Here is a 24,606-nt window from a genome sequence, read left to right as displayed (position 1 = left end):
TTGCTGGTCACTTCTTTCACAGTACCAATCAATAGTATTGAGATTCTGCTTCTCCAGGCACCGTCCAGGCACCATTCATGCATTTAAGCTCGGGAATTCCACGTTGAAGCTTCTTGTTCCCCGCACCGGAGTCCCGTTGCAGATCTGCAGCCACCATCGCCTGCAGCGGGGGACGTGGTACTCATGATTGTTACGGTGTCATTTTTGATAAGGACGTCAATCAAGCCAAATATGGTCTGGGTTAGGGTCCAGGAATCTCATCTCGGAATTCAGGCTAGGGGGTATGGCGGCCGAGAGAGGCCACCCCTAGGTCATATCCCAATTTCAGTTTCTAACTTCACCGCCCTGTTTCCCGCCTGTATTGTATTTATCATATATAGGATTATCTTAAGGGATTTGATCTAAATACGGGTCACTTTTAGAATAGACTTGAGAATAGACTTGAGAGTAGACTTGAGAGTAGACCTGAGAGTAGACTTGAGAGTAGTCTTGAGAGTAGTCTTGAGAAGGGACTTAAAAATGGCTTATATGACTAGGATCTCTGCCTCTCTTTCTTGCCAGTTGTTGTGATAATTTACCTCGAGAAAGAGAAGTAATACTATATAGCATTAGAGTTCAAGGATTTAATGGAGTTCAAAAACTAATATGAATTTGGAATTACTCGTAATTTACTTTCTGCCGGTCGGAAAGTTGAAATTGGAATTTGACCTAGTTAGGGGTGGCCTCTATCGGCCGCCGCACTAGGGGGTTCAGATATTGACCGATCTGCAAAACAGCTGAAGTACTTTCCTCTTTGTACGGAGGGACCGGTAAAGTGGCGCATGAGCTGAGCCACAAGTCCCCCTTGGCCATGCAGAACCTCCGAAGATTCCTACCAATCAATGAGTGGAGAGGAGAGAGAGAGATCGGGGTCCCCGTGAGATGCATCACATCGCATGCATAGCGGTGGAGGCATTATCTCTCCTGAAAAAGACAACAAGAAAAAGAAAACATGATAAATCCCATCTTGCATAACCAGGTAAGTACTAGTATATCTTAGATGCACAAGACACCAAAAAAAAAGACGAGTCATCCCATGCTAAAAGACGATCACCCAAAGCAAAGCAAAGCATTGAAGTTGTGGATCGAGGTTTAACGGTTGGTAGTCAGTGCGTTATTGTGGGGGGGAAAAGAAACTGGGAACAACCACAGCAACAAAGTTTTGGGGTTTTTTTTTCGCAAAGTCTCAATTCCTCATGAAACAATCATGCCCGAATCCAAAACCAAGATCCGCCCCCAACAATCATGCCTGAGATGTCGCGAGCGCAAAGTCAAGGTACGGCACCCCTTTATGCAACCCAGAGAGAGACCCTGAATGCAAAACCGAGCTTGATCGCCCGGTCCGATCCACACCGAACCTCTCCGATCGACTCCAATGAATCCCAGAATCACAAACACATCATACCCACCAGATCAATATATTGATTTGAATTCTATCTTCTAGTGCGATCGCTCAATCCCCTGCCACGCCTGTATCATCCGCGGCATCGAGTCAGAATGCACATATCTAACCACCGCCGAAGACCGCGAGCACATCGGCCAAGCGGAGATCATTGACCGATTACGTCGCGAGGTCGCACAGTTGCGCACTCAGTTATCGCAGAGTCCGCGACCGCGACCGCGATCGCAAGGCCGTGGAGGGAGCGCCGAGCGCGATGGAACCCGTGATCGCGATCGCGATCGTGAGCGTGGGTATGCGCGCCTGCCTGGGTCGGGGTCTAGCTCTGCGCACTCGCAGTCACAGTCGCGGGCGCGGGGGCAGTCCGGGAAGGGGTCTGGCTCAGGGTCAGCCGCTGGGGATGGCGTGGGTGGCGTGGGGTATGCCGTTGCGGGAGCTGGCGCGGGCATGGACATGACGGATGGGAGTTGGGATGGCTCTTCGCCTTCTTCGTCGGCTATGACGCACTCGCTGTCTGTTAATAGTCCTAGTAGTACGGGGAGTGCGAGTCATGCGCAATCGGTGTATCAAGGGTCGACATTTGGGACGAAGATTGCGGAGGATCTCACGACAACGAGCAGTACAGCTTTTATTGGAGCTAGTGAGTTGGAGATTTTTTCTTTCTTTTTCTCGTTGGTTTCTTTTTTTCTTTTTTATTATATTTCTGTGTTTTTATTTTCAATGTTTATAAAGCTAACTTGTGGAAGATTTCATGGACGATGCGGCTTTGGCTTATTCCCAAGGAGGTATACCCGCTTTTGCGCCGGACGAAATTCCGGCTTCAATTCCGATGCAAAATTTACACCCACAAGCTTCACTAATGCATGGCATGCCTGGATCGCAAATGTATCCAGGTAATAGCCCCCGTTATGCAGTGGAGAACTGGAGTAATGCACCATATATGCATGCTGATCATGCTTTGAACTACTCTCGAGAGGCAGTTCCAGCCCCACATACGAGTTCATCTGGCGTCTACCAGCCTGATTCATACCATCAACATCATCCACACTGGGAGCAGGGACACCAATTCACTCCCGCACAACCATACCTGAATTCATACTATTCCTCATCATCTGGTGCCTTTGCTCATGCAAACACAGATCCACATCAGGATCTCTATCAGTCACAAACACTACACAGCCAGAGCCAGAGTTCACAACCACAACCTATTAGCCCTGAGTCCATTTCTCATTCCCTTCTTGCAATGTCAAGTTCGTGGACGGGCGAAGGGAAGCAGGAGCTTCTAGAAACTTTGCTCGAAACGATCGGTAGTTGTGACGAGGAGCGCGTGGCCCAGGTAGTTCAGGTAGTCAGGGCCAGTGCGACGCCCGAGGAAGCTGTCTCGGGAATCTGTCAGGTCCTGGGGATCGGAAGCGGGCGATAAACGCTGGTCGCGAAATCGCCCTAATGACATATATGTCTGTGATGCCCATGCGCCATGCTCATGTCTAATAAATAATGAAAACAAACACAAAGTGAAATGATAAGCTTTAAAACATTGAATCCGAATTGGTCATCACGTCGTCAGTCGCTAAGAAGGAGAGATGAGAAGGCGATCTCTCCTCAAGGGTATAATCCGCCGTAGATTAGTAGGATCAGGTGAAGATTCCTCACGTCGCAGTCTGACCATTCGTCTCCATGGGCCTCTGCCCATACACAAAGTGGAAGAAGAAGTACATATGAACCTTGGAGTTCATCATCTCGGCTCGCACTTTATCCATAATTCCCTGCGCCTCTTGAAAGGTATACCCAAGAACTCGTGTAAACAGCGCGAGGGAATACGGTTCCACCACCTTTAGAACAAGTACTTTTCCAATGCGACCGATTTTCTTGAGTTGGCGGTCCTTGGCCCATCCTCCAACAGGGCACTACAGAAGCCATTGGTGAGATTCTGTATACAAGACCAACACGAGAGAGAGAGAGAGAGAGAGAGAGAGAGAGAAAAGGGAAACCAACCTTATAGATATCGTCCGACACATTGATAAACCCCTCATTCTCCATCCGCGGACGAACTCGCTCAGCAATATTCATTTCTTTCCCAAACTGCTTACTCGCCCCATTAATCATCTCCAACCAATGCATGACCGTCGGAGCAAGGAGATGCGTCTCATCATCCGAACCCAAACTAGCCTCAAACTCCTGCACCTCCACCCACCCACCAGGCCGTACATGCTGATACGCCTGCTTCAACAATCGCGGCCAATCGCCAATACCGCCGCCCAAACACCTCATATGAATATAATCAAACGCCTCCCCCGGCGCATAAGTCCAATCACTCTCCGCATCATCGATATAGAAACGGCAATTCGAGGGGGCCCAGCTTGGCTGAATGGGGCTGAGGTCGGTACCGATTATTTCGGCGTTGGGAAAATCCTCAGCCATTTCGATGGCCCATTCGGCGGTTCCCGTGCCTATGTCGAGAATGCGGCGCGGGGGCGGAGTGGGGCGGTCGTCGCGGGGTCGGATCGGGGCGCGGTAGAGGTCACCGCCGGTTATTAGCTTGAAGAGGTGGTGCACGAGGCCTAGACGTTCTTGTTCTTCTTGGTCGTTTGGGATTGGATATTGGCCGTGGCGGTAGGCGTGGTAGCGGCGGCCGTTTTCGTAGCAGTAGTCGGTCACGGAGGAGGCAAAGGAGAGGTTGGAGTCCACGAGGGATTGGGAATCGAAGAGTGAATCATCGTCGCTTGTCTGGAATTTGGGGAGATAATTTGGTAAGACAGGTGGTTTCACTGAAGAAGCGTTGTGTGATAGGTGGGTATGATGGTAGTTTATGGAATGATTTGTTGATGTGATAAAAAAGACGGGGTGCTGGGGTTTGGGTTAAGGGTATGGTATGCACGGTCATGACATAGGGGGGGGGGTTTCTTGTGTAGAAGGGGGGCAGAGGCCAGACATGATTTGCTGAGTTGGAGTAAAAAACAAAAACAGAAAGGGAAACCATGCTTACATCGACTTGAATTCGTTCATGGGGGTTTGGATGGGACATTTGTTGAGAAAGGGGGAAAAGGGGGAATCGGAGAAGAATGGAGAATAAAGAGAAAAAAGGGAAAAGGAAAAAGGAAGAAGGAAAAAGGAAAAAGGTGAAGCTATCCAAAAGAGAGGAAATGGTCAGAGCGTGAAGGAAATACCGAGACACAGGATACCGGGACAAGATGTGGAAGTTGATCTATCGAAAACCCCCGCAGTCTATTGAGATGAACAGATGAACCCTTGATACATTCAAGTTAGTACCAATATTTGAAAAAACCAATACTTCTAGAATCATAAAATTTGACATTAGGGAAAATGGTATTCAAGACTCGTGATCTACAAAACTTGCTCTTCATGCCGACATTACTACTTAGTACTTGAAAATCTCCACTTTTTGGGGTCTCAAGTGTAGACCAAGACAATCTCCATCAGTTCAAGCTCTGTAGCTTCATCTGTTCGTCTACAGTCAAGGCCCCATAAATCTCGGGGAATCCAGGCTGCTGGGATGCTCGGCGGAAAAAGTCCCCGAGGAAGCTCTGGGTCTCGTCGTCCCGGCGACGCACTCCAAATACGCTCTCAGAACCACCTTCGCCAAAGCTCATCAGTTCTTGTTTGGTCATGCCTAATCCAAGATCCAAAGTTTGGCTGGGGTCATCTTCCCAATCATCATCACCGTAATCACTGTCGGCATCGTCAAGCGCACGAGCCGCAGCCGCGTCAATCTCCTTGTTGCCCGATGCCGCTGCCAGCTCCTCCACGAGTACCTTGATGATTTTCAAGGGCGCCGACACCGTTGTGTATCGGTCCGGGTTGTTACGTGCCTGTGATCGGGTCATGATCCGACCGGTATTCTGGATAATCAGGTCGCCCTTCACTGGCACCTCAGCCAGTCGAGGGTCGGAGAGCTCGTACAGATGCGCGAGCGCGAAGATGTTTTGCTTGATTTCGTCATAGCCCGCGAAATTCACCGAGTTCTCCAGCCACTTGCTCAGAACCACGAGGAGGCCACTGGAGCCTCCCAGGTTGATCTGGGAGAGGAAGTCAACGACCTCACGGGCGCTGATGAGGGTCAGTCGCGCAAACACCAGAATGAGACTTTGGATGAATTGGGCCTGCTGAGCGGTCGCAAGTCGCTGGGCTACGGCCTGGAGTAGCTGGGGTAGATAAGGACCCAAACGCTCCGGGCCAGCCCGCTCTACCAGCTCGGCGGCAAGCTGACCAACTTCAGTGGCGGCATTGTCATCGACAGCCGGTCCCAATAGTCGATCAATAATCACAAGCACAACCTCGATCGCCTCTTTGCCAGATTGGGGATCCCGCCAGACGATGAACTGATCAAAGCCATGGGCAAGCAAGTGTCGGACAGCCTCGGTCGCAGGTCGGATAAGCTCAGCCTCATCAGATTCCAGGAGCAGGCGGTTAAGCTTAGGCATCACAGTATCCACAAAGCCAGCAGGAAGAGGCTCCAAGCTCCGTTCGGCCAAAACCCGAAGGAGGTCGGCTGCGAAGGTGGTCAAGGCGTTTTCCGAGGTGAGATTACCCACGTCAATAGCACCCATCAGTGAAGGCAGCACCTTCTCGCAGAGGCGCATGTAAGCCTCAGGGCCATGCTCGGAAATTTGGTCTGCGATATCCTCAAAAGCTTCCGTAACGGTCATAGTCAGCTGGAAGTTTTCAGCTCCGCTGCTGGCAATGTTAAACAGGACGTCGATGGCGATCGACGACAAAACGATAGTCGGGTCCGTCATAATGGTGTCTCGCAGGGTTTCGGCTAGGGTGACTTTGAGATCTTCGCTCTCGTCATCTTCGCGCAAATCGTGTGCTGAAACAAACTCCGAAATGGCCGAGACAATAAGTCCCTGGAATGGACGGGCCGCGGAGGCGGGTAGCGATGGCATAAGGTCCTGGAGTACACGAATGCCTGAAACCTTGACCACCTCTGCGGGGTCTTCGGCAATGGCCTTTAGTGTAGCTTCTAAGTAAGAGGCAGTAGTTTGTTGGAATGCATCGCCCGAAGCCTTGGCCAAAGCACCGGCCACAAGGTAACCTCGTGCACGCAAAAGTTCTTCCTCCTGTTGAATTGCATAGTGCACAAATTGATTGAAACTGAGGGACAATTCCGGGGAGATTTGCTGAGACACCTCGGAGAAATCACGAAGAATACAGTTGAGAATGTAAAGGGCGGCTTCGCGTGATTTCCAACTAGCAGGATGTTCAAGTTAGATCGCAGTTCTTCGTAAAAGAAAAAAAAATATTTGACGGAGAAAAAAAAAGGAGAAAAAAAGCTTTAAACTTACGAGGCTGAAGAATCCGCAAAGAGAGTGTTCATATAGCTCAGAAGACCCTCTACCGCTGCTCCCTTTAGCCATTCACCCGTCTTGATTGCCAGATCACCACTGCAAGTGCGGGGGGTGTAGTTGGCAGTCAGGGATGTTTCCTCAGACAAGAACAGATTCACATCAATCTCCCAGAGGCCTTCCTCTTCGGATGTGATCTGGGCATAAGAGCTGGCCAGCTTCATGATCTCGGGCAACCAGCCAGACGAGCTAGCTCCAGCACCGGCATTCTGAAGTTGTTGTTGCAGCTCTGCCTTGACAGGAGGGGCCTTCAATAAGGTCTGGATAAGATCCAATTCCTCCAAGATAAGGAAATCAAGTGAGTATGGGAGGCCATCAACATCTTCCAGGCGACCTTGGCGTTCACCTTCAATGAAGAAATTCTGGTAGACCGGCAAGGCATTGGTAAGCTCGGCCCAGACCGTTGAGAAGTAATTTGGACTCTGTGGTGTTAAAAGACCGGGGAACACCATACGAATCTTCAGCAGAGTCTATTTTGGCGGTTAAAGGGCTCGTTAGCCTACGCACCCAAATTCGGATCAATTACAAGGCCAAGAATATCAAACACATACCTTAATGATCTGAAGTTTAAGACCGATAACTCCACGCCAATGAGAGGCGACCTCACTTCCCTTGTTGGCCTCTTCTTCATCGGGTTGCTGGGGAAGGGACATCTTCAGGGTCTCAACAAAGAATGGCGACCAAGCACTCAGCAACTCATCCACGAATTGCTTGATTGCAACCTTGTGCTGCTCCAACACCATCTCCAAGGTATCAAAACAAGACCGGAAGACCGCGACTGAAAGTGCCCGAAGCATTGGTCGCCGGGCTTCGGAAGTGGCGACAGAAAACAGAGATGAAACCAGATCGCGAGCAACATTGAAAAATTGTTCTTCGCCGAAGCCAGTATCCACCAAATCCAGCAGGACCTTCAAAGCACCGTGAAGCGCACCATCCGTTGTGGCGGGATCGTTGATGATGTGCAGCAACGAGGGCAGCAATTCTGGCCAGTCGTCGGGGAAATCGGCACTGGCAATCTTGCTAACGGCGTAACTGGCAGAAGCCTTGACTTTGCGCTCGGAGGTTTCGGTAATTGTGGCTAGATCAAGCAGCGCCCGTCGGATCTGGGCTTTGTTCGCATCGGTAACGAGGATCTGGCCCTTGAATTCGTCGAGGTTCGGGGACCAGGAGGCGGCGATGAAGGTGCGTAGCACGGACAAGGAGGATTGGCGGAGATTGACGGGAACTGACTCGTGAGAGGCAATGGCTGTGAGGGAGATGGGGAAAGATTCGTTTGAATACAGGCCGAGTAGCTGAAGCTCGGCGGCCTTTCTTGTATCGGCTCTGGCAGACTGAGTGTCTGCCAGGAGTGATAGTAGTTCTTGCTCCATGTTGAGTAACGGATCGATGGTCCAGAAGACGCACGAGAGAGATTGTCTCTAGGCAGCGACTGCGTTATAATAAATGGGAAGGAGGGGAGCGAGTGACGGGTCACAAAAAAAAGGAACGAGACGTAAGGTGGGCTCCAGGCCTGTTGTCGCGCTAAGAGGGAGTTCTGTTTGCGCGCGACGCGATAAGGGGATACGAGGGGCAGCGGCGGTGTTTAAAGTACAGGACAAACCCCCCATATAATTTTTAGTGGCAGAAATTAAAGTATGTGTTAGGTCCGTGACTTGAATTTTATAGGACTACTAGTATTGGACATATATAGGAACTGGACAATTGTATCAAGTCCTAGATTCCCCACCCCTTACTTGCTAAGATGGTATCTTCATCTGCATTCTGATGACTTTGACTGTGTAAACGAAACTCACGAACACTAAAAAGGCTGAATAACAAACAATGCGTTAGTAAGCGGTATACAAGGCGGTGAAAGAACCTCAAAAGCGGTCAATCTCCTAAAGCACCGGTTTTTTTAACTTGTCTACACCAATGAAACAGCCATGGGCTTGCACTTTGGGGCTTACTGTTGTTATTCATTTTTTATACCTGAGACCTGGACAGTATAACCAAGAGCCAGCCGCTATATAAATTGTGATTCATTCCCATCAGATCCTTATGTATACATTATTCAAACCTCCAAATCTTAACTATCCATCATCATAATCACGTGGTCAAATGTCGCTGATAGCAGTTTTGAAATGATAAAATGATGAGCTGGTAAAATACAGTCGATTCCTAATACCTCTAGAAAATGGGTTCAAAGTTGAATGGGAACCCGGTAAAATAATAGAAGAATCAGCGGCCTGCTGTTGTTCGGACTTCTTCGGGCCCTGGATAACGTTCTTCTGACCCTGAGGAATTATTCATTTGTTCACGCCATGGAGGATAAACAGGCTTCACAATCCATTGACTGGCTCGGCTGAGCGCTCGGGTATGGAGAAAAAAATCATAAGCAAGAGGAGTTCTGGAAGGAGAAATTCATCAGGAGGCCATTAGAGGAGGTCCCGTCAGGCGATTACGAGAATTGGGAGAAGTGCCAGTTGCTTTTCCCCCACATGAAGTCAATTTTATCACAACGACCTAGTTCTGAAGCATCTATTCTTGAATGGGCTTCTCTGCTTTAACGAGGCGCATGGTACGAGTCTAGTAAAGGAGAGAACGCAGATGTGCGCGAAATGGCATTTGAATCAAGAGAAGGTCAAGATAATGTGTAAAGAAGCGGTTGAGTCTCTGACTAGCATTTTGTTTGACTTAATTTTCATGTTGTCTCTGAGTTTTGCCGTCTTGTTCTATGCTCATATAACGCAGCAAACTCACTTGAATTACTAGTAGCTTCCACTGCTGTAAAGGGACTTATCATTCAAGTATGAGGTCTCATCTGGACGAATTTGAAGAAGAGACATCCCATTGCCAGGAGTCGGGAAAATGTAAGCAAATCTGGGCGAGCGCCGCGTATCAAGGTGACAAGGTGACACATTTGACGGGGCGGTCAGAGGCCGGGAGAGGCGGCCTGGGGCGTTTCTAGTGTCGATTTCCTCCCATTGGCATTTCACCAAAGGATCGACAGTGAGCAGTCCAGAACAACTTATCCTATTTTTGAGTTGGTGCCCAGCGTTGGTGCAGGATGCTACCAGACCCAGACACTTGGTCTCCCAATCCCCGAGCCCTTTCCCCCACGTTGGGCTGACAGGGATTGATGAAGCCGGGATAGTTCTTACAGTAGACTTATCCTCGACCCCGTCCAATGGTAGGAAACCCAGGTCTTTGGGCCGTGGTAGGCGTGGAAGGACTTGATTATAGGGGTAATGATTAAACATCTTAAAAGCATTGGTATCTGCAAGGCCTTCTCTTAAAGCCCGGGACTTTCTTTTCTTTCTTTTCTTTCTTTTACTTTCTTTCTAGGGAATTTCCGGGGGAACTAGCCAATCCAACACGTCACATTAAGGGAAGGAACTTTCCAGTGTGTGATCTGGGGGACGGTAATCCTTGTACATTGCATCATGGTACATATATGCATGTACCGAGGGTGCCTGGTCGGACCCGCGTCCGTTGGGTGGCCAAATCGGCAGGCCCAGGTACACTATTTCCCCGTTAGAGATAGATTGGAGAGAGGAGGGGCTAAAACCATACGCTATTGTCGAATTTGTCGTATTCTCACGGCTTGACACCGCTTGATCCCATGGAGTGGATCGCGATCTTTCGGAAAGAATCGAAAAGGCCCACCTGGTTGACTCAACGTTAGCCGGAGGCCAGATGTGGACGGTATAAACTGCGGTTTTGGAACAGTTGGGTGTTATTGATAGGGAAAGATAGATTGAAAGATTCGGCTTTAAATAAATACATGAAGAGAAATCAATCAGCATGGGAAACCGTTGATATGGACCTGTCTCTTCGAAATTCCGTATGGTTGTGAAACGCGTCATAATGGAGGGGAGTGGATTTCTTCCAAATGGGGTTGTGTGCCCCTCACTAAAAATTACTAAAAATCCTCACTAAAAGCTTTATGATCACCGAAGGAAGGTGAAGATCAACACCGGTGACGGTGACAATGGAGTAGAAATAGATGGAAGACTCTGATTGCTAATGGCATATGGAGGTCGTCTCATACAGAGTTTTGTTAGCTTTTGCCGGAGAAGTAGTGGTGGTCTCCCCGGGATCGTACCCTTGTCTTTCGCCGCCACTGCCGTCAGAGATGTGGAAGATCATCGGTAATAGGGCCCTGTGGGAGACTTGGCCCTGTACCGTGTAATACAGAATGGAAGTACCCGGTACTGCTACGTTACATAGTAATTGCGCTTAACCTGGTGACGGCCGGTGTATTTCAACTGTACCGATTGACTCCGGCTTCCCGATGGAGTATAGAGTATGGAAATAAAGTCCCAAGAGGTCAAAGAAGGGTTTTTGTAGTTCAATTTTATGCACGGAGCAAACCACTGTCTACAACCTAGTAGAACGTCAGAAGAAAACCCAAATTTGAATGACCCATGTTATTTCTCTTCTGGTTCTGTCAAGTGGACTAAGATCCTAGGACAATCTTCAAGAGGATATAGTTAAATACATGTAGTTTCATGGTCAATGTTTATTCGCTCCCAAGGTTGAGTCCTAGAATGGTTCATGGTTCCATACCCTATTTCGCTGGAGTCCCTTAGTATGGAACCCAACAAATGCTTAATGCAATTTTTTTTTTCTGCCTTTCTTTTCGCTTGGCTGCGATGATCACCCCCTCTCACAGCTAAAGTGTTCCATAATCCACCCACTTCAATCATCTAGTGGGGAATAAAAAAAGGAACAAAAATGTCAAATGACAAAAAATGAAAGAACAGAAAAGAAAAATATTGTGCGCTCTATTCCCACGAAGAAAAAAAAAATCTGCCTCCAAAAATTTGAAATATGGTATATGGGATACACACTTCCCAAAGAGGCGTATTTATTATTGTTTAGAAATGTTCCTGAACACTAAATCTTATACTCCTTTCGCACTACGCTCCAGGGATAGCTCAAGTTGTCAATTAGATTTTGCTTTTCTTTGGTAATAATAATAGAAGGTGAAGAATGGATCGTTTAGAGGTCTAAAAATTACTGAAATACATATTTTTTTGTCTCCGAAAAAAAGTCAACTTCTGGCAATCCTCAATTGATTATCAAAGTTGTAAAAATCGAGGTTCTGCAAGGCCAACCCATGACGCAACCACGTGACGGCAACCGTGACTTCCACCGTCGAACTTCCCACTCTTGCTTTTACCCTTGAGTGAAACTACTGGGGAAACCATCGTGACCAGCGAGCACCTCTATCTTTCGCCCGGCTTGACACCCACTCACATTCGACAGCCTCCGAAGGTTTTTTTTTGGCGACTACCTCCCTCACCAGAGTTGTGCCGCCCCCTCCTTCCCTTCGCTTGAAAACCCACCCCTCGTCCCCTCAAAACGGGAACATCATTTCTCCAAAAAAGTGACCTTCTTTTCTTTTCTTTGTTTTTTTTTTTTTTTTTGGGATCGGCGCCTAGGGTTATATCGTTTTTCATTCCTCATGCTTTGAGGGTTTGCATCTTGTTGTCTTGTCTACCCAAGCGTATGTATCTTGGCTTTCCCTTCAAGTTCCCCTCCCCTCCCACCAGTTCAACCCACCCTTAACCTCGTCACCACCTTCCCTTGTCCGATCTGCATAAAGCTCCTGCCAAACCACTATTCTATCAACTCCCAATTATTTCGGCACATCTACGTATTTTCACGAACCGATCGGTTGTTGACTTGAATATCGGCGGGGAAAAAACCTGATGACGCTGTTTCTTAAACAACTACCCCACTCATCACCAATCTGAATAACTTGAATTGTATTTGAAGGTTCTTGAAATTGACCAATGATTTCAGAAAAGCAGAGCGATGATTAGCTTCAGGGTGGAAAATCACTCAAATTCCTCGAGACTCCGTCAAGATCATCCTTCCCGTGGTGACGATATCGGATCGTTCAACGGCAATGCCGATGGCCAGTGAGACCAGTAGTACTACCACCATGACCACCTTCTCCGCCCCTATCCCAGCCACCGGATCGTTGCCCACCAACCAGTCGGCGCTGGCGGCTTCTTTTACCGACTTCCTGACCGTCTCGGTCCACCAAATACTTTTCCTTCGCTCCGTATACCCGCGCGCGACTTTCCTCCCCGTCCGGGCTTACAACTACCCAGTCCGACAATCCCGTCACCCAAAAGTGTGTGACTATATCAATGATGCATCAATCGCAGTCGGGACAGAAATCTTGAAGGGCACAATAACTGCAGTCAGTATCATTATTTCATCTCTCCGCACGAATCAGCCCCTCGAACGATATGCCTTTGATTTGTCGGGCTTCCCTCGAGCCCCTGCCGGAGAGGTAGACACTACATTTGAAGACAGAAATGCAGATGATACATCCAGGCCAGATGCTCCTCCCCCGGACCGTGGTCCTGCGCCAACCTCGGTCGACCTCGAGTCGCAATTTCGAGCTTGTTTGGCTCGCCTTGCATCCGCCTGTGCACGCCTGACCCCTTTGCCACGAGATGACGAATTCAGCTTCACTGTCTGCATCGAAGTGCGCGAAGACGCACTGCCCCCGGCGGGCACCACCAAAGAAGAACAAACATGGATTGTGGCCGAACCCGGCAAGGTACACTTGCGATCATGCACCGCCCCATATTCCGTGTCAAAATTGCGAAATGGCGAGCCTCAAGAGCCCCCACCTCGGGTCTCAAATGGCCGCGCCAAAACCGTGCCGGTACGACGCGTCGAAGCCGGAGAGCTGCGGTTAGAATTATGGGTGGAAGAGGCGCGACAGAAGTTTAACGAACCCGTTGAATCAGAGCAACCGCCGTGAACGTTTTGAACCAAAGAAATTTTTATTCCTGCTGGGGCGGATATTTGAGTCAAGTTTATGGAAATTGTTCGTCTGTTATCTGTCCACACCCATCTCAGCCTCATTCTTGATTTAGCGTGACCAATGATCGAACATACATGATGGATGAGGAAGTTAGGAATTGCCATCCGCAAGAAAGTGGCGCAAATACATAAAACGGAGAGCAGACGATTTTTGGGACTCGCATGGCATTTACTTACATAGATCAGGTTCATATCTTTCCTTTTTTTTTTTTACCCTTTTTTCTTCTTTTTATATCTATTGCTCCTCCCTCATCTCCAACCATTGTTTACCTCTATGTTTCCTTTTTTCTCTTATTTCTTTTCCTTGATCCCCCTTTTTACGACGCTCCTTCTATTCTACCCTCATTCTCATTTACCTCTCCGGGTACCGATTTTTGACACTTTATATATCTTGCATTTCGTGCTAAATCCCTGGGTTTTGACTTCTCGCCGATATTCTTTTGCTGCGGCCCGGCCTTGTTTCCCCATACCATCTCATTTTTTCTTGTATTTCATTCATCTCTTTTGTTGAAATCTCTCAACTACGTGATTATATTTCAACTTCTTTTTTTTCTAGCCAATTCAATGATCTAGCAGTGCTCCCAGTATGTTCTTTCCTTTCAAATATCGAATTTGCCCATACTAGTTAGTACCTTGTACTAGTACTATAGAGAAAAAGCAGAAGTCACGAGTTGCCTGTCCATTTCGATCCTGCATTCCGAGCTAACCAAAGTAGGCGTCCCCAGATCCAAGATCAAGAATTCAAGATAAAGCCCAAGCCTTCCCCCAATCATGTGAACCTCTCATTTTGTCTTTTCCCCCACCATCCACCTGCAGATGTGTATACGAAAAAAAAAAACAAGAAAAACAAAAACCAAATAAAGTTGAATAAAAAACAACCAAACAAAGAGTTCTCGCCACTTACATAACCAACCCACCTGACCCGCTCATACCCTACACGCACATGACCATCCTTTAAACCCTCTTACGTCAACGGCAGGTCCAACCGGCATGAAGTACGACATTGAAGCTTATCGAGATCGCTTGCCGTCGCTTGTCATCGGGCCGGGTGACAAAGAGAAACCGTATAGAGCAGGATTCTCCGGCCCGGATCATGATGCGGAGATGAAAGGCAAGCGGGGGAAGTGGAGAGAATTGTGAGGAATGGAATGCATGTGTGGACGAGCTTCTTCGGAATTGGCGGGTTGCGCTACGTAGATTGGCAATTGGATATGGGAGGGCAGGGCTGGAGACGGAACCCCGCCGGCTTTAGGGTCATTTGGAGGTTGGGGACTTGGAACTATGGATACTTAATTACTTATATAGTGGGATTCGGGAAGGGGGGGCTTTTTGGTTCTTATCGTGTTTCATTTTCATATCCACTTTTCAAACGTCAAGGGATTGGATTTGATTTGATTGACCCCGGATTTCTGGTTTCAAATATTTATTACTTTTTCTTCTACAGACTGAATGATTCGAATTGAGATCTTGATCGACGCTTGACACACTTTTTTCTTTGCTTTCTTTCTCTTCGATTGGGGAGTGTTCCAAGGTTCACATTCACGGATCTGACTCACCTACTTTTGTTACACAAACCTCCTTGTGAGCTCTATTCCAAGGACGAACCCCTCCTATACTGCACCAGAGCCTATCATTAGACCTCAAATCGATTGCAGAAAAGAGTCTTAGTCGCAGGGAGACTTTCAGATACATATCAGCTAGATATACGACACAGTTCACCATGATTGCAGCAAACATCTCTCTCCCACCAGGAGACTCACCGGACCTGATCTTAGTGCCCGCCACCGCGGAGGAGCGCATCGCATCCATCAAGCTCAACAGCGTAGCATGGAAGGGCCCACTAGACATCGAGACCTACATCGCACGCGAAAACCACCTGCTCGCGCAAAATCTGACACGCGATGGCCTAACATGCTGGATTCTAGTCGACAAGTCCGAGCCGGAGGGGGATCGCACGATCCTTAGCTCTTGCGAGACATACAAGAAGAAGGCATTACTCGCGCACGGCGGGGAAGTGGAAAATGTATCTACGCACGGCGTGGGGAGCGTTTACTGCCGGCCCGAGTTTCGGGGAAAGGGATACGCTAAGCGCATGTTTGAGGAATTGAGCTCCCAGCTGGATACGTGGAAGATGGAAAAGGAGAGTAGAGGGCGGGCGCTTTTTACTATTCTATTTTCGGATATTGGGAAGAGCTTCTATGCGCAGTTTGGGTGGAAGCCGTTCTTGTCTTCGCACATGGCTCTCCCGCCAGTTGCGGGCGGAGAAGAGTGCAGATCCAATGGGCATGGCAACGGTAACGGTAGCGGCACGAGAGATCTGCGCGCGGAGGACGTGCAGAAGTTCATCTGCAACGACGTTGTCACGGCCAATCTGCGCGATCAGCTGCGGGAGGCATCGCGGAAGACGGGTGGTAGTAAGATCGCTATCAAGCCTGACTTTGATCATTTCGTTTGGCACTGGGCGCGTGAGGAGTTCTTTGCGAAACACCTTTTGCCGCAGCGGTCCTCACCCATAATTAAGGGTGCTGGAAATGACGAGGCTAAGGTGTACTGCGCGTGGAACCGGAATTTTGGACAGGATCCCGAGGACAATGTTTTGTACATTCTTCGTTGGGTATATGATGATCCTCAATCGGCAGATGAAGAGAAGAGCCTGGTTGAAGCCATGGCTGCAATCTTGCGCCGGGCTCAGCGTGAGGCACATGAATGGAATTTGCACACAGTTGAGTTCTGGAACCCAACACCACTGCTGCAAAAGGCTGTGAAGTTGCTGGATTCGGATGCCCAGGTTGTGCATCGGGAGAAGAGCAGCATTTCCAGTCTGCGTTGGACCGGTGCACAGCAAGGGCTTGGTGAAGACGTCGAGTGGTTCCTGAACGAGAAGTACACTTGGTGTTGATCGCCTTTTGCCGTCCCGGAGATTTCCTTGATCTTGGTCTTGATCTTGGTTTTCGTCAACATCTACCTCATCCAATGCATTCCGGAGCTTTGTATGGTGTTTTTCATTTCTTTTTCTGTCTTGGGCGGCATGGGTATTTATGATGTACCTAGAAACGATACGCATTGTATTTATGAGGCTACCATAGTCGGCCGCAATAGCGACCGGATGGTGGTCCCAACTCAATTGCGCTTTTTGAGCAATTCATGCCAATTCCTTGTGGTTTTGGCCTTGGCCGCTGGAGCTGAACCAGCAGCGGCAGCTTTAGGGCCCTGCTGGCGCTGTGAAGGCTCCACAAAGAAAATTGTTGTAGGATCGGGGCTCCGGTACGCCCCCTCTTGTAGTTTTGACAATTTCGCCTCACTGCCCCACGACTCAGGAAGAGAGTCTTTCCATGCACGGAGGAAATTGCTCCGTCCAATAGCAGAAGACTCTGTAGGTGCCATGGCCGCAAGATAGGTCTCGCCTACCCATCGCGTACAATCGACTTTATCAAAGCTTGCCCCTAGATCATCCCAGTTGTATTAGTCAAACCCCCACGCCTGTTAGATGGACGTCTCAAGTTGAGATATACCACTTACATTTGATCTCATCCGCTAGCGCTGGTCGCTCCTCCTCGGTACATAGCTTTCTCACCACCGCCTCCAGACAAGCCCTTGGGAAAGGCTCAGACATATCATCGTCATCAAGAACCGATTTCCATAAATCTCCAACAAGGAACTGTTTTTCCAGATCGATTCCTTGCAGAACTGCGCCCTCCATCAGCCTCTTCCACACATTCAAACGCATGCGCGCCGAGGGTCTCCAGCACGCCAATTCATGCTTCCCATCCACAAATGCACAGATGTCGGTCCAGCCTTGCTCGCATTGCGCTGCAGATACAGGAATATCCGCGCACACCCTATCCCTCAACCTTCGTACTTCAGCGGGGCCCTGATGAACGGGCGCATCAGAGGACTCGTCCATCACATCGCCTTCATCATCGTCGTCACTGCGCTGATCATAAAGGGCCAGGCTTTTCTCCAGGAACGGAATCGCCGAGAATTCTCCTGGTGGGATATGTAGCTCTAGAGTGGACCCGCACTTAGAGATGGTGCTCACCGAATCATCGGGAAGATTCAAAGCGCCACTATCTCCATCCTCCTCAACGACTTTGATATCTGCTTGAGAAATATGGCCAGGACTTGGGCGTATTATATGGAGTGAATTGGACGATTGGACCTCGCGAATTCGAAAGGTTTTGGTGGGGGTACAAAGGTTGACGTATTCCGGGGCACTGGGATCGACTATTGCTTGTGCCAGGGCGGCTGAAGGAGACTTGAGTTCCAATCTGTCATAGAAATTCGATCAGTATTAAATCTAACGAGGAAACGGGAACTGGGTCGTCAAATAGAGAGATACTCGAGCTGTCCACTTACACAGAAGCATCTTTGGAGGTGAGTAATGCGTCCAGCTCTGGAGAGAGTTCCAGGAGTCGAAATCCTTGCTGGTGCTGGGTATGTGTGAACAAAATACCTCGTGAATCTTGAGTTGCCATTTTTATTGAAATTTCCCGATGATCTTGAATTTTGAGAGAAGAAGACACGGCAAGAGACGGAGACGCGCAAGGACGCGCTTTGGCGCACGGACCACATTTAAATAGAAAACCGCATATTTGCTTCACTACTAGTATAATCCTAACTTCATAAGTACCCATAAGTACTACTAACAGATCATAAAATGGGGTATAATGACAAGCAAGAGAAACAAAAAAAAAATACTCCATCTCTAAAAAAGTCCATCAGCAATCAACCGACACACACTCATCTATCTCTGTTATAGAAAGAGGTTCATCGTCGTCCCTGGACATAGGAGCTTGCACAACAAGTAACCCCACAAGACATAACAGAAACGACGCTGCAAAAACCAAGTATGGAAGTCCAACCAAAAAACCACCCTTTGTCAGGCCAACATCAAATAACCAAGTAAGCACCGGCCCACCCAGTAATGAGCCCGCCGTCCCCACAATCCCAATCAAGGTATTCAATCTAGAAATATCCGATGACGGGACATAATTAAGAGCCAAAGAACGACATAAGGGAGTCATACCTCCCCCTAGACTCTGAAGCGCCAGTCCCACAATCACAACATTCACTCGCGAAGCGGCCATCCAAAGCGCCCCGATAACCGCCACAGCAGCAGAGAGCCGTGCAAGTGTCAAGTCCCTCACATTGGGCTGCTGCCATCGTGATAACAGCGTAGACAACAACGGAAGTGCAACCAGCAGAACAGTCATATGTATGACTCCACGCATAGCAATGAGATAACCCGTATCTGCAAAGCTCCAGTTAAATCGCTTACTGACAAACTGCGTAAGAAATGAGGAGGTGGCGTTATACTCGGGCATTTCCATGAGGTTGATGGCGATGATGATGATGGCAGAGGGGGATCTTAATGAGGCGAGGGACTCCTTATAAAGTAGAATGGATTGTGAAATGTGTGATTTCCAAAAGTTGCGTTTCAATGCTAATGGATCGTGGCTTATCTCGGGGATTGGGTCCTGCTTGGAGGCTAGTAGTGTTTCTGGTACGTACATCAGAATGGCGGCGCCGATTGGCCATGTGCTGATGCTGACAAGGATTGGGATCCAGGATGAATGTGAGCTCATGAGCGCAGAGGCAATGAACGGACCAACGGCGCCGCCGGATAGTAGACCGAATGTTAACATGAAGAACGTTGATGCTCTGATTTTTCTTTGCATTAGATATACATCATTTACACCGTTTGTGTGGGATGAGCTTTTACCTATCTGATCTCGTCGCCAAGTCCGACGCGATGGAGTTCAGACTAGCGAGTTGGACAGCTGGTCCACCACCCACGATAAGAAATAAAGGACCCGTCAATACGTATTCGACTGGTAGGTGTGATGGAAAGGCGAGAATAGCGAGTTGCCACAGCTTGCAAAATGCGCATCCGAGCAATGAAAGGTAAAGAATGGGCTTGCGACCGATTCTAAAAATCAATACTCTGTTACTATCAATGTTGAGTCCATCTAAAGCGTGGTAATTTACTTATCGGCCAAGAGCCCGAATGGAAAAGCCGTCGTCAGACCTAGTTCCGCAAAGTCAGTGCCTGAAGCTTTTTTTTTGAGGGTACCATTCAGTGGTATCTTGAAACGTACTGACTACTGCTTCCATAACGGGAATGTATCCATTTATGTTAGCTAACTCGAGTTGGATATAGTCGCTCTTGCAAAATCCCTGCGCAACAGTACGCTCGTGCGCATATCGACGGCAAAGATTATCTTCAATCAGTTGTGACAGGGGTGTATTGAGTAAGGAGAACGCAAGAGAGATAAAGAAAGTGTGAAGAGATAACAAGTAAACCGAAGTCCATCTTGTAGTAAACTTCTGTCGACCAAGCAATGGGGAAGTTTCTTCATTCATTGTATTGGCGGCATTGGGCTAAGTGGGACAAGAACGAAGAGCAGGGTTGAAGGAGCTTCCTATAAAGCAAAACAACCCGAACGATGCGCTGTCCATATCCCAGGGGGACGGAAACATACGGTCAATGTGACCGCGTTGACCCCTGCGGGCTACCCGCGTGGCATTCCTGTATGCGTGTGTAGTGTTCGTCCTGGACTGTGATTGGAGGCCCGAACCCCTGTCTATCAGATCGCCGTTTCAACGTTTCACCGTTTCGCTCGGAGATCTAAAAAGTGGGCCACCTGCATAGAATATGGAACTGCGATAAGCAGAACACGCCCGCACTTTCCCAGGGAGACATTCCGGTTAATTTTCTTTGAGTTTTGCGAGAGTTGAACACTCTTGAAGGGGTTTGATGGATTCGAGAGTAGATCGAGCTTGGGCATAAAAAGGGAAAGCGCTGCGGCTCGGTCCGACCAAGATGACAAGATCTTACCAAGATCAGATGACATCACGCACGCGCTGTTCTTTTTTTTTTTAAAAAAAAAAAATGTTGAAGAAGTGTGACTGGAGGGTTAAAGGATAAGAACATATTGCCTAATTTGTACTGACCCCGAGGACATACATGTAACCTATTACGGCTTATTGCTTTTTCAGTAGGTCATCGGCCCCCGAAAGCTAATAGGTGTGACCCTCCATCAATAAAACCTGCCCTATATACTAATACTATGTACTGCTCCCTTAACTTATGTCTTCATGGACATGAATTTTTTTTTCAAACAGCATCAAGATACAATCTTATACTATAAATAGGTTCAAGCTTATCTTGAACCATGAACACCTGGTCATAGCAACCAGTCTGACCAAAAGCGCTGTTCTTTGATTTACTTATGCAGCCAACCCTACATGCCAAAGTCGAAAGATATTTCAAAACAAAAGAAGAAAGTAACCCCGCGTGCGAGTCAATACCGTATTTGTTGCTCCCATATCACGCCTTCTATTATGCTTCTAATGATAAACCATGAAAAAATGAGACCTAATGAAAAGGAAGATTTACATGGAATAACGAACAACAGAAAGAAGAAGAAAAAATCCCAAATAAAAAGACAAAAATCTCCAAATATTCTTTATCGGGTGCAGCACAGATAAGGCTATCACCCGATAGAGAAGGGGAGAAGGAGAAGGAGAAACATTAATGGCTGATCCGCGTGCTTTCAGAGCAAGGATACCGGTCATGTAGGGATGGGGAGGCCTGAAATATTCCAGCCAGCTGGACACTTTTGTCAACGAACCCTTTAGAGTACCAATTAGGACCCGATAACAATTTCGGGGTCCTGGAATCAGGGATAACCTCTTCAAGGGTACACCCTACTTGTTTGAGGAACCTTTCCCAACATCTTTCTCGGCTTGAGCAGCTGGTCCCTCGGAAGAGCCTTTACTAGACTCGCCATTCACATCCTGGGTCTTGACTTGGCTGCCCTCCTTTTTCTGGGCAAGTTCGCGTTCTTTCTCTTCGCGCTCTCGATCCTTCTTCTCCTGTTCCATTTCCTCCATGTGGCGCAGATCATCCAAGCTTGGCTCGTATAAATGCCAAATGACATAGTGGGGCAACCCGATTACCGAGTACTTCATGCGCTTGGCCATCTAGATAAAGTTAGAGATCTTCTAGCTAAAAATCGATGAGGGTCAGTTCTCACCTTGCCGAAGCCTTCCGTCTCTGCATGCTTCTCAAAGCTGAAGGCAGGGAAGTGAACGCCAGAGCGGAACACTTTAGCCTTCGCTAGAATACTCACACCTCCGATGCCATCGAGCTCCATCTCCATATCAGGATCACCGTAGGGGTCACGCAGGTAAGCGAGATGTGGTCTCCACGTCGCGTATTCTGCGTATCCTTCCACAATGACAGCATCTTCGTCCAGTGTATCTGCTAAAGCCAATGCCGTGTCCGACTCCTGCCATGAGTTCAGGTCATATGGCTGCTCTCCGCCGAGCCAATCGGGAAGTGGTCGCCACACATCTAGAGAACATTCGCATTAGTATAAATGGGGATAGGTAGCAAAGGCGGCTGAAGCGCCACTCACTTGGAACTGTGACATCCTTGTTATGACGCATGAGATCCTCAATGATTGTAGAAGGCGCAGTCTCCACATCCGCATCCCGCCAGTAGACCCAGCTATGCGTAGGACGCAACGTAGCGCTCAGCAACCAATTTCTAGCCTGAGCCATCAATTTGCGCCGACTTGCCTGCGCCTCGAAGCCATGACGACTCTCCACGTCCTGCTGAACCTTCTGTCCAAAATTCTTCTGGATAACCGAGATCTCACCGAATGACATCTTGGGATCGGGATCGTTCTGTACTTCTTGCAGCATATCTGAGAGCATCTGGAGAGTGTCGTCCTTGGAATCTGACACCAAAAATGCCAGATCAATCAAGTTGTGGGGGTATGTGAGGTTCCGGAGGTGCGAGAAGAACATGGGGAGATGGGAGGATGCATCGCGTAGAGGTGTGAGCATGAGGACGCGCTCGCCGCGTTCCCAACCCCTCTCCGTGCCTTGTACTTCGGAGAGATCATAGTATCGGACGGTCTGCAGCTGTAGGTCGACGGAAGGATGAAAGAGACCGAGGGAGAGAGCTGGGAGGATCGAGGCGCGCAAATTGGGGAAGATAAGGATCACCAGCAGTAGTGTTACCCCACCGAGGAGGAACAGACGTTGAAAGAGCTGACGACGTCTGCGAAGAGCGGGTTGCGACCGAGGTTGGAATCTATTGGGGAAAGACACAAGTTAGCTTTTGAGGGTATTGCGGATCCCGCGGTGGGAAAACTGGGTCATTGAACGCTCAACTGCAGCAATGCCTGTGGACAGGAAACACGCGGCCTGGGCTGGAGTGACGACGAACCCGTTGGGAAAGGCACTGGACCCACGAGGGTAGGCGGAAGTGCCTTTCGGAGAGGCGTAGTGCCTGTTCATAGCTTAGAGGGCTCGTAGCATTGAGCCCTCTGACTTGGGTTGTAGATCTTTTTGGGCGGGATTAGCCCAGTAAACTACCAGGGTCCTATCTCGAAAAAGGCCAGCTTTGCGCCCGAGCGGATTTGGAAGTGAAGTCGAAAGAGAGAAGGGAGGGAAAAGGAAAGGACGAAGATCTTTAGAAGATAACGAGAGTGACAGTTGAATTCACGATCAACGTGTGCAAAGCAGTCAGAGTGTTACAGAAGATAAGTTGGTGTTTCGCCCTTGAACCCAAAGCAACCGAATCCGGATATCCGCTTGCAGTAAGAGATTGTATTGGATTCTCCGCAATTAATCTATACACATTTTAAATTAAATCCGAAAATTTCAAGGACTATCGAGAATCAAAATACGAAAAGATTAATCTCGCTAAAGAAGAGAGCGAAAAAAGAGAAGAATCCCTTCCTAAATCATTGAGGCTTTTTTTTGGATCGAGATCGCCCGTTTGACGATCCTTGAGACACCTAAACTTCCACATTCAATTTCTCCCCCCGTCACAACACACACTTGCGCAACACTAGACGCATTCAGACTCACGCGCATTTCCCACGTTACCATTGTGCAATTTTTCTCCACCCCGAAGAATGCCACTTTTTACAACCACCTTGGCCGAGTCTCCCGGTCCTGGTCAACTTTCGGGATACCATGCGCGTTATGCCGAAGCCCAGATCGGGCCGGCTGGGTGAATCGGAGTATTCCATGAATGGCTTTTTTTTTTAAGAAGAAAAAAATTTCGCCTAGGAAAACACCGGGACTAAGGGCGAAAATACCAAGTGAGATTGATGTTGGCCACCTAAGTTGAGGGATATCTTCAGCTCTCAAGGATCTCCATTGTCTGCTCTCACTCTGGTGGAACCCCAATGCCTCCACTTACCAGCACATTGCAACAATCGATGTTCATATATCGCGGGTTTCCCTCCTTACCACACAGTATGCCTGTGATACTCATGGTGCGACCGTCTTGACCCCGTTCTTGACAACTTACTTCAGCTGGAGCGCCCCCTTTATCACTTTGGGGCCCCCTGGCATGCTTATCCTCTGCTCGGAAGGCCCCCAGCAAGCCGGTTGTCGGGCGGAATGGTGCAACACAGCTAAGTTCTGACTTTGTAACAACCAATCACGCTCAAGAAGCTTGCCTCACAAGATGCAATGGGATTATTTGATCAATGATTGCTGATTACTGCATACTAGCGAAGAGTACGTGTGTCTATCTTCCACGGTCCAATGAGGTTTCTAAATTTACACCAGGTACTGTATCAGATCTGATCCAGATACTCTTTGGAGGTGCTGAATGTAGAAATGCAAGGTTTTTGCCAATCCAGTTGATCTGAATCCTGGTAAAAATTGATTGGCCTGGCCATGTATAACCTCCGCCGCCGCCCCCATGGGGAACATAGCGATCCCTTCCCAGAAAGATAATCGCCATCAAACTGGATTCCAACTGATCAAACATCTACCCAAACTCGTAATAAGAAGAGCTCAAGAGCTTGAGCTTCAAGGGCCATATATCATACACAAATAGTATATATAGGGTGTTCATCGTCGGCATAAATGAAATCTTCATTTACAATTCATCCAAGCCACTCTAATCCAAAGATTCTCAACATTGAATCTTTCAAT

The 24,606-nt window shown here is 48.3% G+C and overlaps 7 protein-coding genes across 7 annotated transcripts; 3 read left to right on the top strand and 4 right to left on the bottom strand.

Annotated features, from left to right (window-relative positions):
* Positions 1–1,246: 1,246 nt before the first annotated feature.
* N7466_002074 (Zn(II)2Cys6 transcription factor domain-containing protein) lies at positions 1,247–2,861 on the top strand (the record flags this gene model as incomplete). The annotated part of the gene is made up of 3 exons (XM_057161472.1): positions 1,247–1,315; positions 1,484–2,078; positions 2,185–2,861. The coding sequence occupies 3 exons, from the start codon at positions 1,247–1,249 to the stop codon at positions 2,859–2,861; spliced, it is 1,341 nt and encodes a 446-aa protein (XP_057024757.1).
* A 226-nt stretch (positions 2,862–3,087) lies between these two features.
* On the bottom strand, positions 3,088–4,463 carry N7466_002073 (class I SAM-dependent methyltransferase; the record flags this gene model as incomplete). Its single annotated transcript, XM_057161471.1, has 3 exons — positions 3,088–3,345; positions 3,434–4,165; positions 4,425–4,463. The coding sequence occupies 3 exons, from the start codon at positions 4,461–4,463 to the stop codon at positions 3,088–3,090; spliced, it is 1,029 nt and encodes a 342-aa protein (XP_057024756.1).
* A 412-nt stretch (positions 4,464–4,875) lies between these two features.
* N7466_002072 (uncharacterized protein) lies at positions 4,876–8,174 on the bottom strand (the record flags this gene model as incomplete). The annotated part of the gene is made up of 3 exons (XM_057161470.1): positions 4,876–6,649; positions 6,745–7,274; positions 7,356–8,174. 3 exons carry the CDS (start codon positions 8,172–8,174, stop codon positions 4,876–4,878), a joined length of 3,123 nt encoding a protein of 1,040 aa, XP_057024755.1.
* Positions 8,175–12,736: 4,562 nt separating this feature from the next.
* Positions 12,737–13,573, top strand: N7466_002071 (putative mitotic spindle checkpoint protein (Mad2B); the record flags this gene model as incomplete). The annotated part of the gene is made up of 1 exon (XM_057161469.1): positions 12,737–13,573. The coding sequence occupies one exon, from the start codon at positions 12,737–12,739 to the stop codon at positions 13,571–13,573; it is 837 nt and encodes a 278-aa protein (XP_057024754.1).
* Positions 13,574–15,355: 1,782 nt separating this feature from the next.
* On the top strand, positions 15,356–16,534 carry N7466_002070 (uncharacterized protein; the record flags this gene model as incomplete). Its single annotated transcript, XM_057161468.1, has 1 exon — positions 15,356–16,534. One exon carries the CDS (start codon positions 15,356–15,358, stop codon positions 16,532–16,534), a length of 1,179 nt encoding a protein of 392 aa, XP_057024753.1.
* A 221-nt stretch (positions 16,535–16,755) lies between these two features.
* On the bottom strand, positions 16,756–19,998 carry N7466_002069 (putative sister chromatid cohesion protein Dcc1; the record flags this gene model as incomplete). Its single annotated transcript, XM_057161467.1, has 7 exons — positions 16,756–17,078; positions 17,155–17,903; positions 17,992–18,187; positions 18,374–19,296; positions 19,358–19,564; positions 19,624–19,663; positions 19,734–19,998. 7 exons carry the CDS (start codon positions 19,996–19,998, stop codon positions 16,756–16,758), a joined length of 2,703 nt encoding a protein of 900 aa, XP_057024752.1.
* Positions 19,999–21,345: 1,347 nt separating this feature from the next.
* On the bottom strand, positions 21,346–22,947 carry N7466_002068 (ANP1/MMN9/VAN1 family protein; the record flags this gene model as incomplete). The annotated part of the gene is made up of 4 exons (XM_057161466.1): positions 21,346–21,621; positions 21,675–21,994; positions 22,059–22,741; positions 22,802–22,947. 4 exons carry the CDS (start codon positions 22,945–22,947, stop codon positions 21,346–21,348), a joined length of 1,425 nt encoding a protein of 474 aa, XP_057024751.1.
* Between the last annotated feature and the right edge of the window lie 1,659 nt (positions 22,948–24,606).

The sequence above is a fragment of the Penicillium verhagenii genome (assembly GCF_028828195.1).
Source record: "Penicillium verhagenii strain IBT 33310 chromosome Unknown utg000003l_segment0_segment0, whole genome shotgun sequence".
Classification (NCBI taxonomy): domain Eukaryota; kingdom Fungi; phylum Ascomycota; class Eurotiomycetes; order Eurotiales; family Aspergillaceae; genus Penicillium; species Penicillium verhagenii.
Note: the sequence above shows the minus strand (reverse complement) of the source record. Positions and strands in the feature narration are given on the sequence as shown.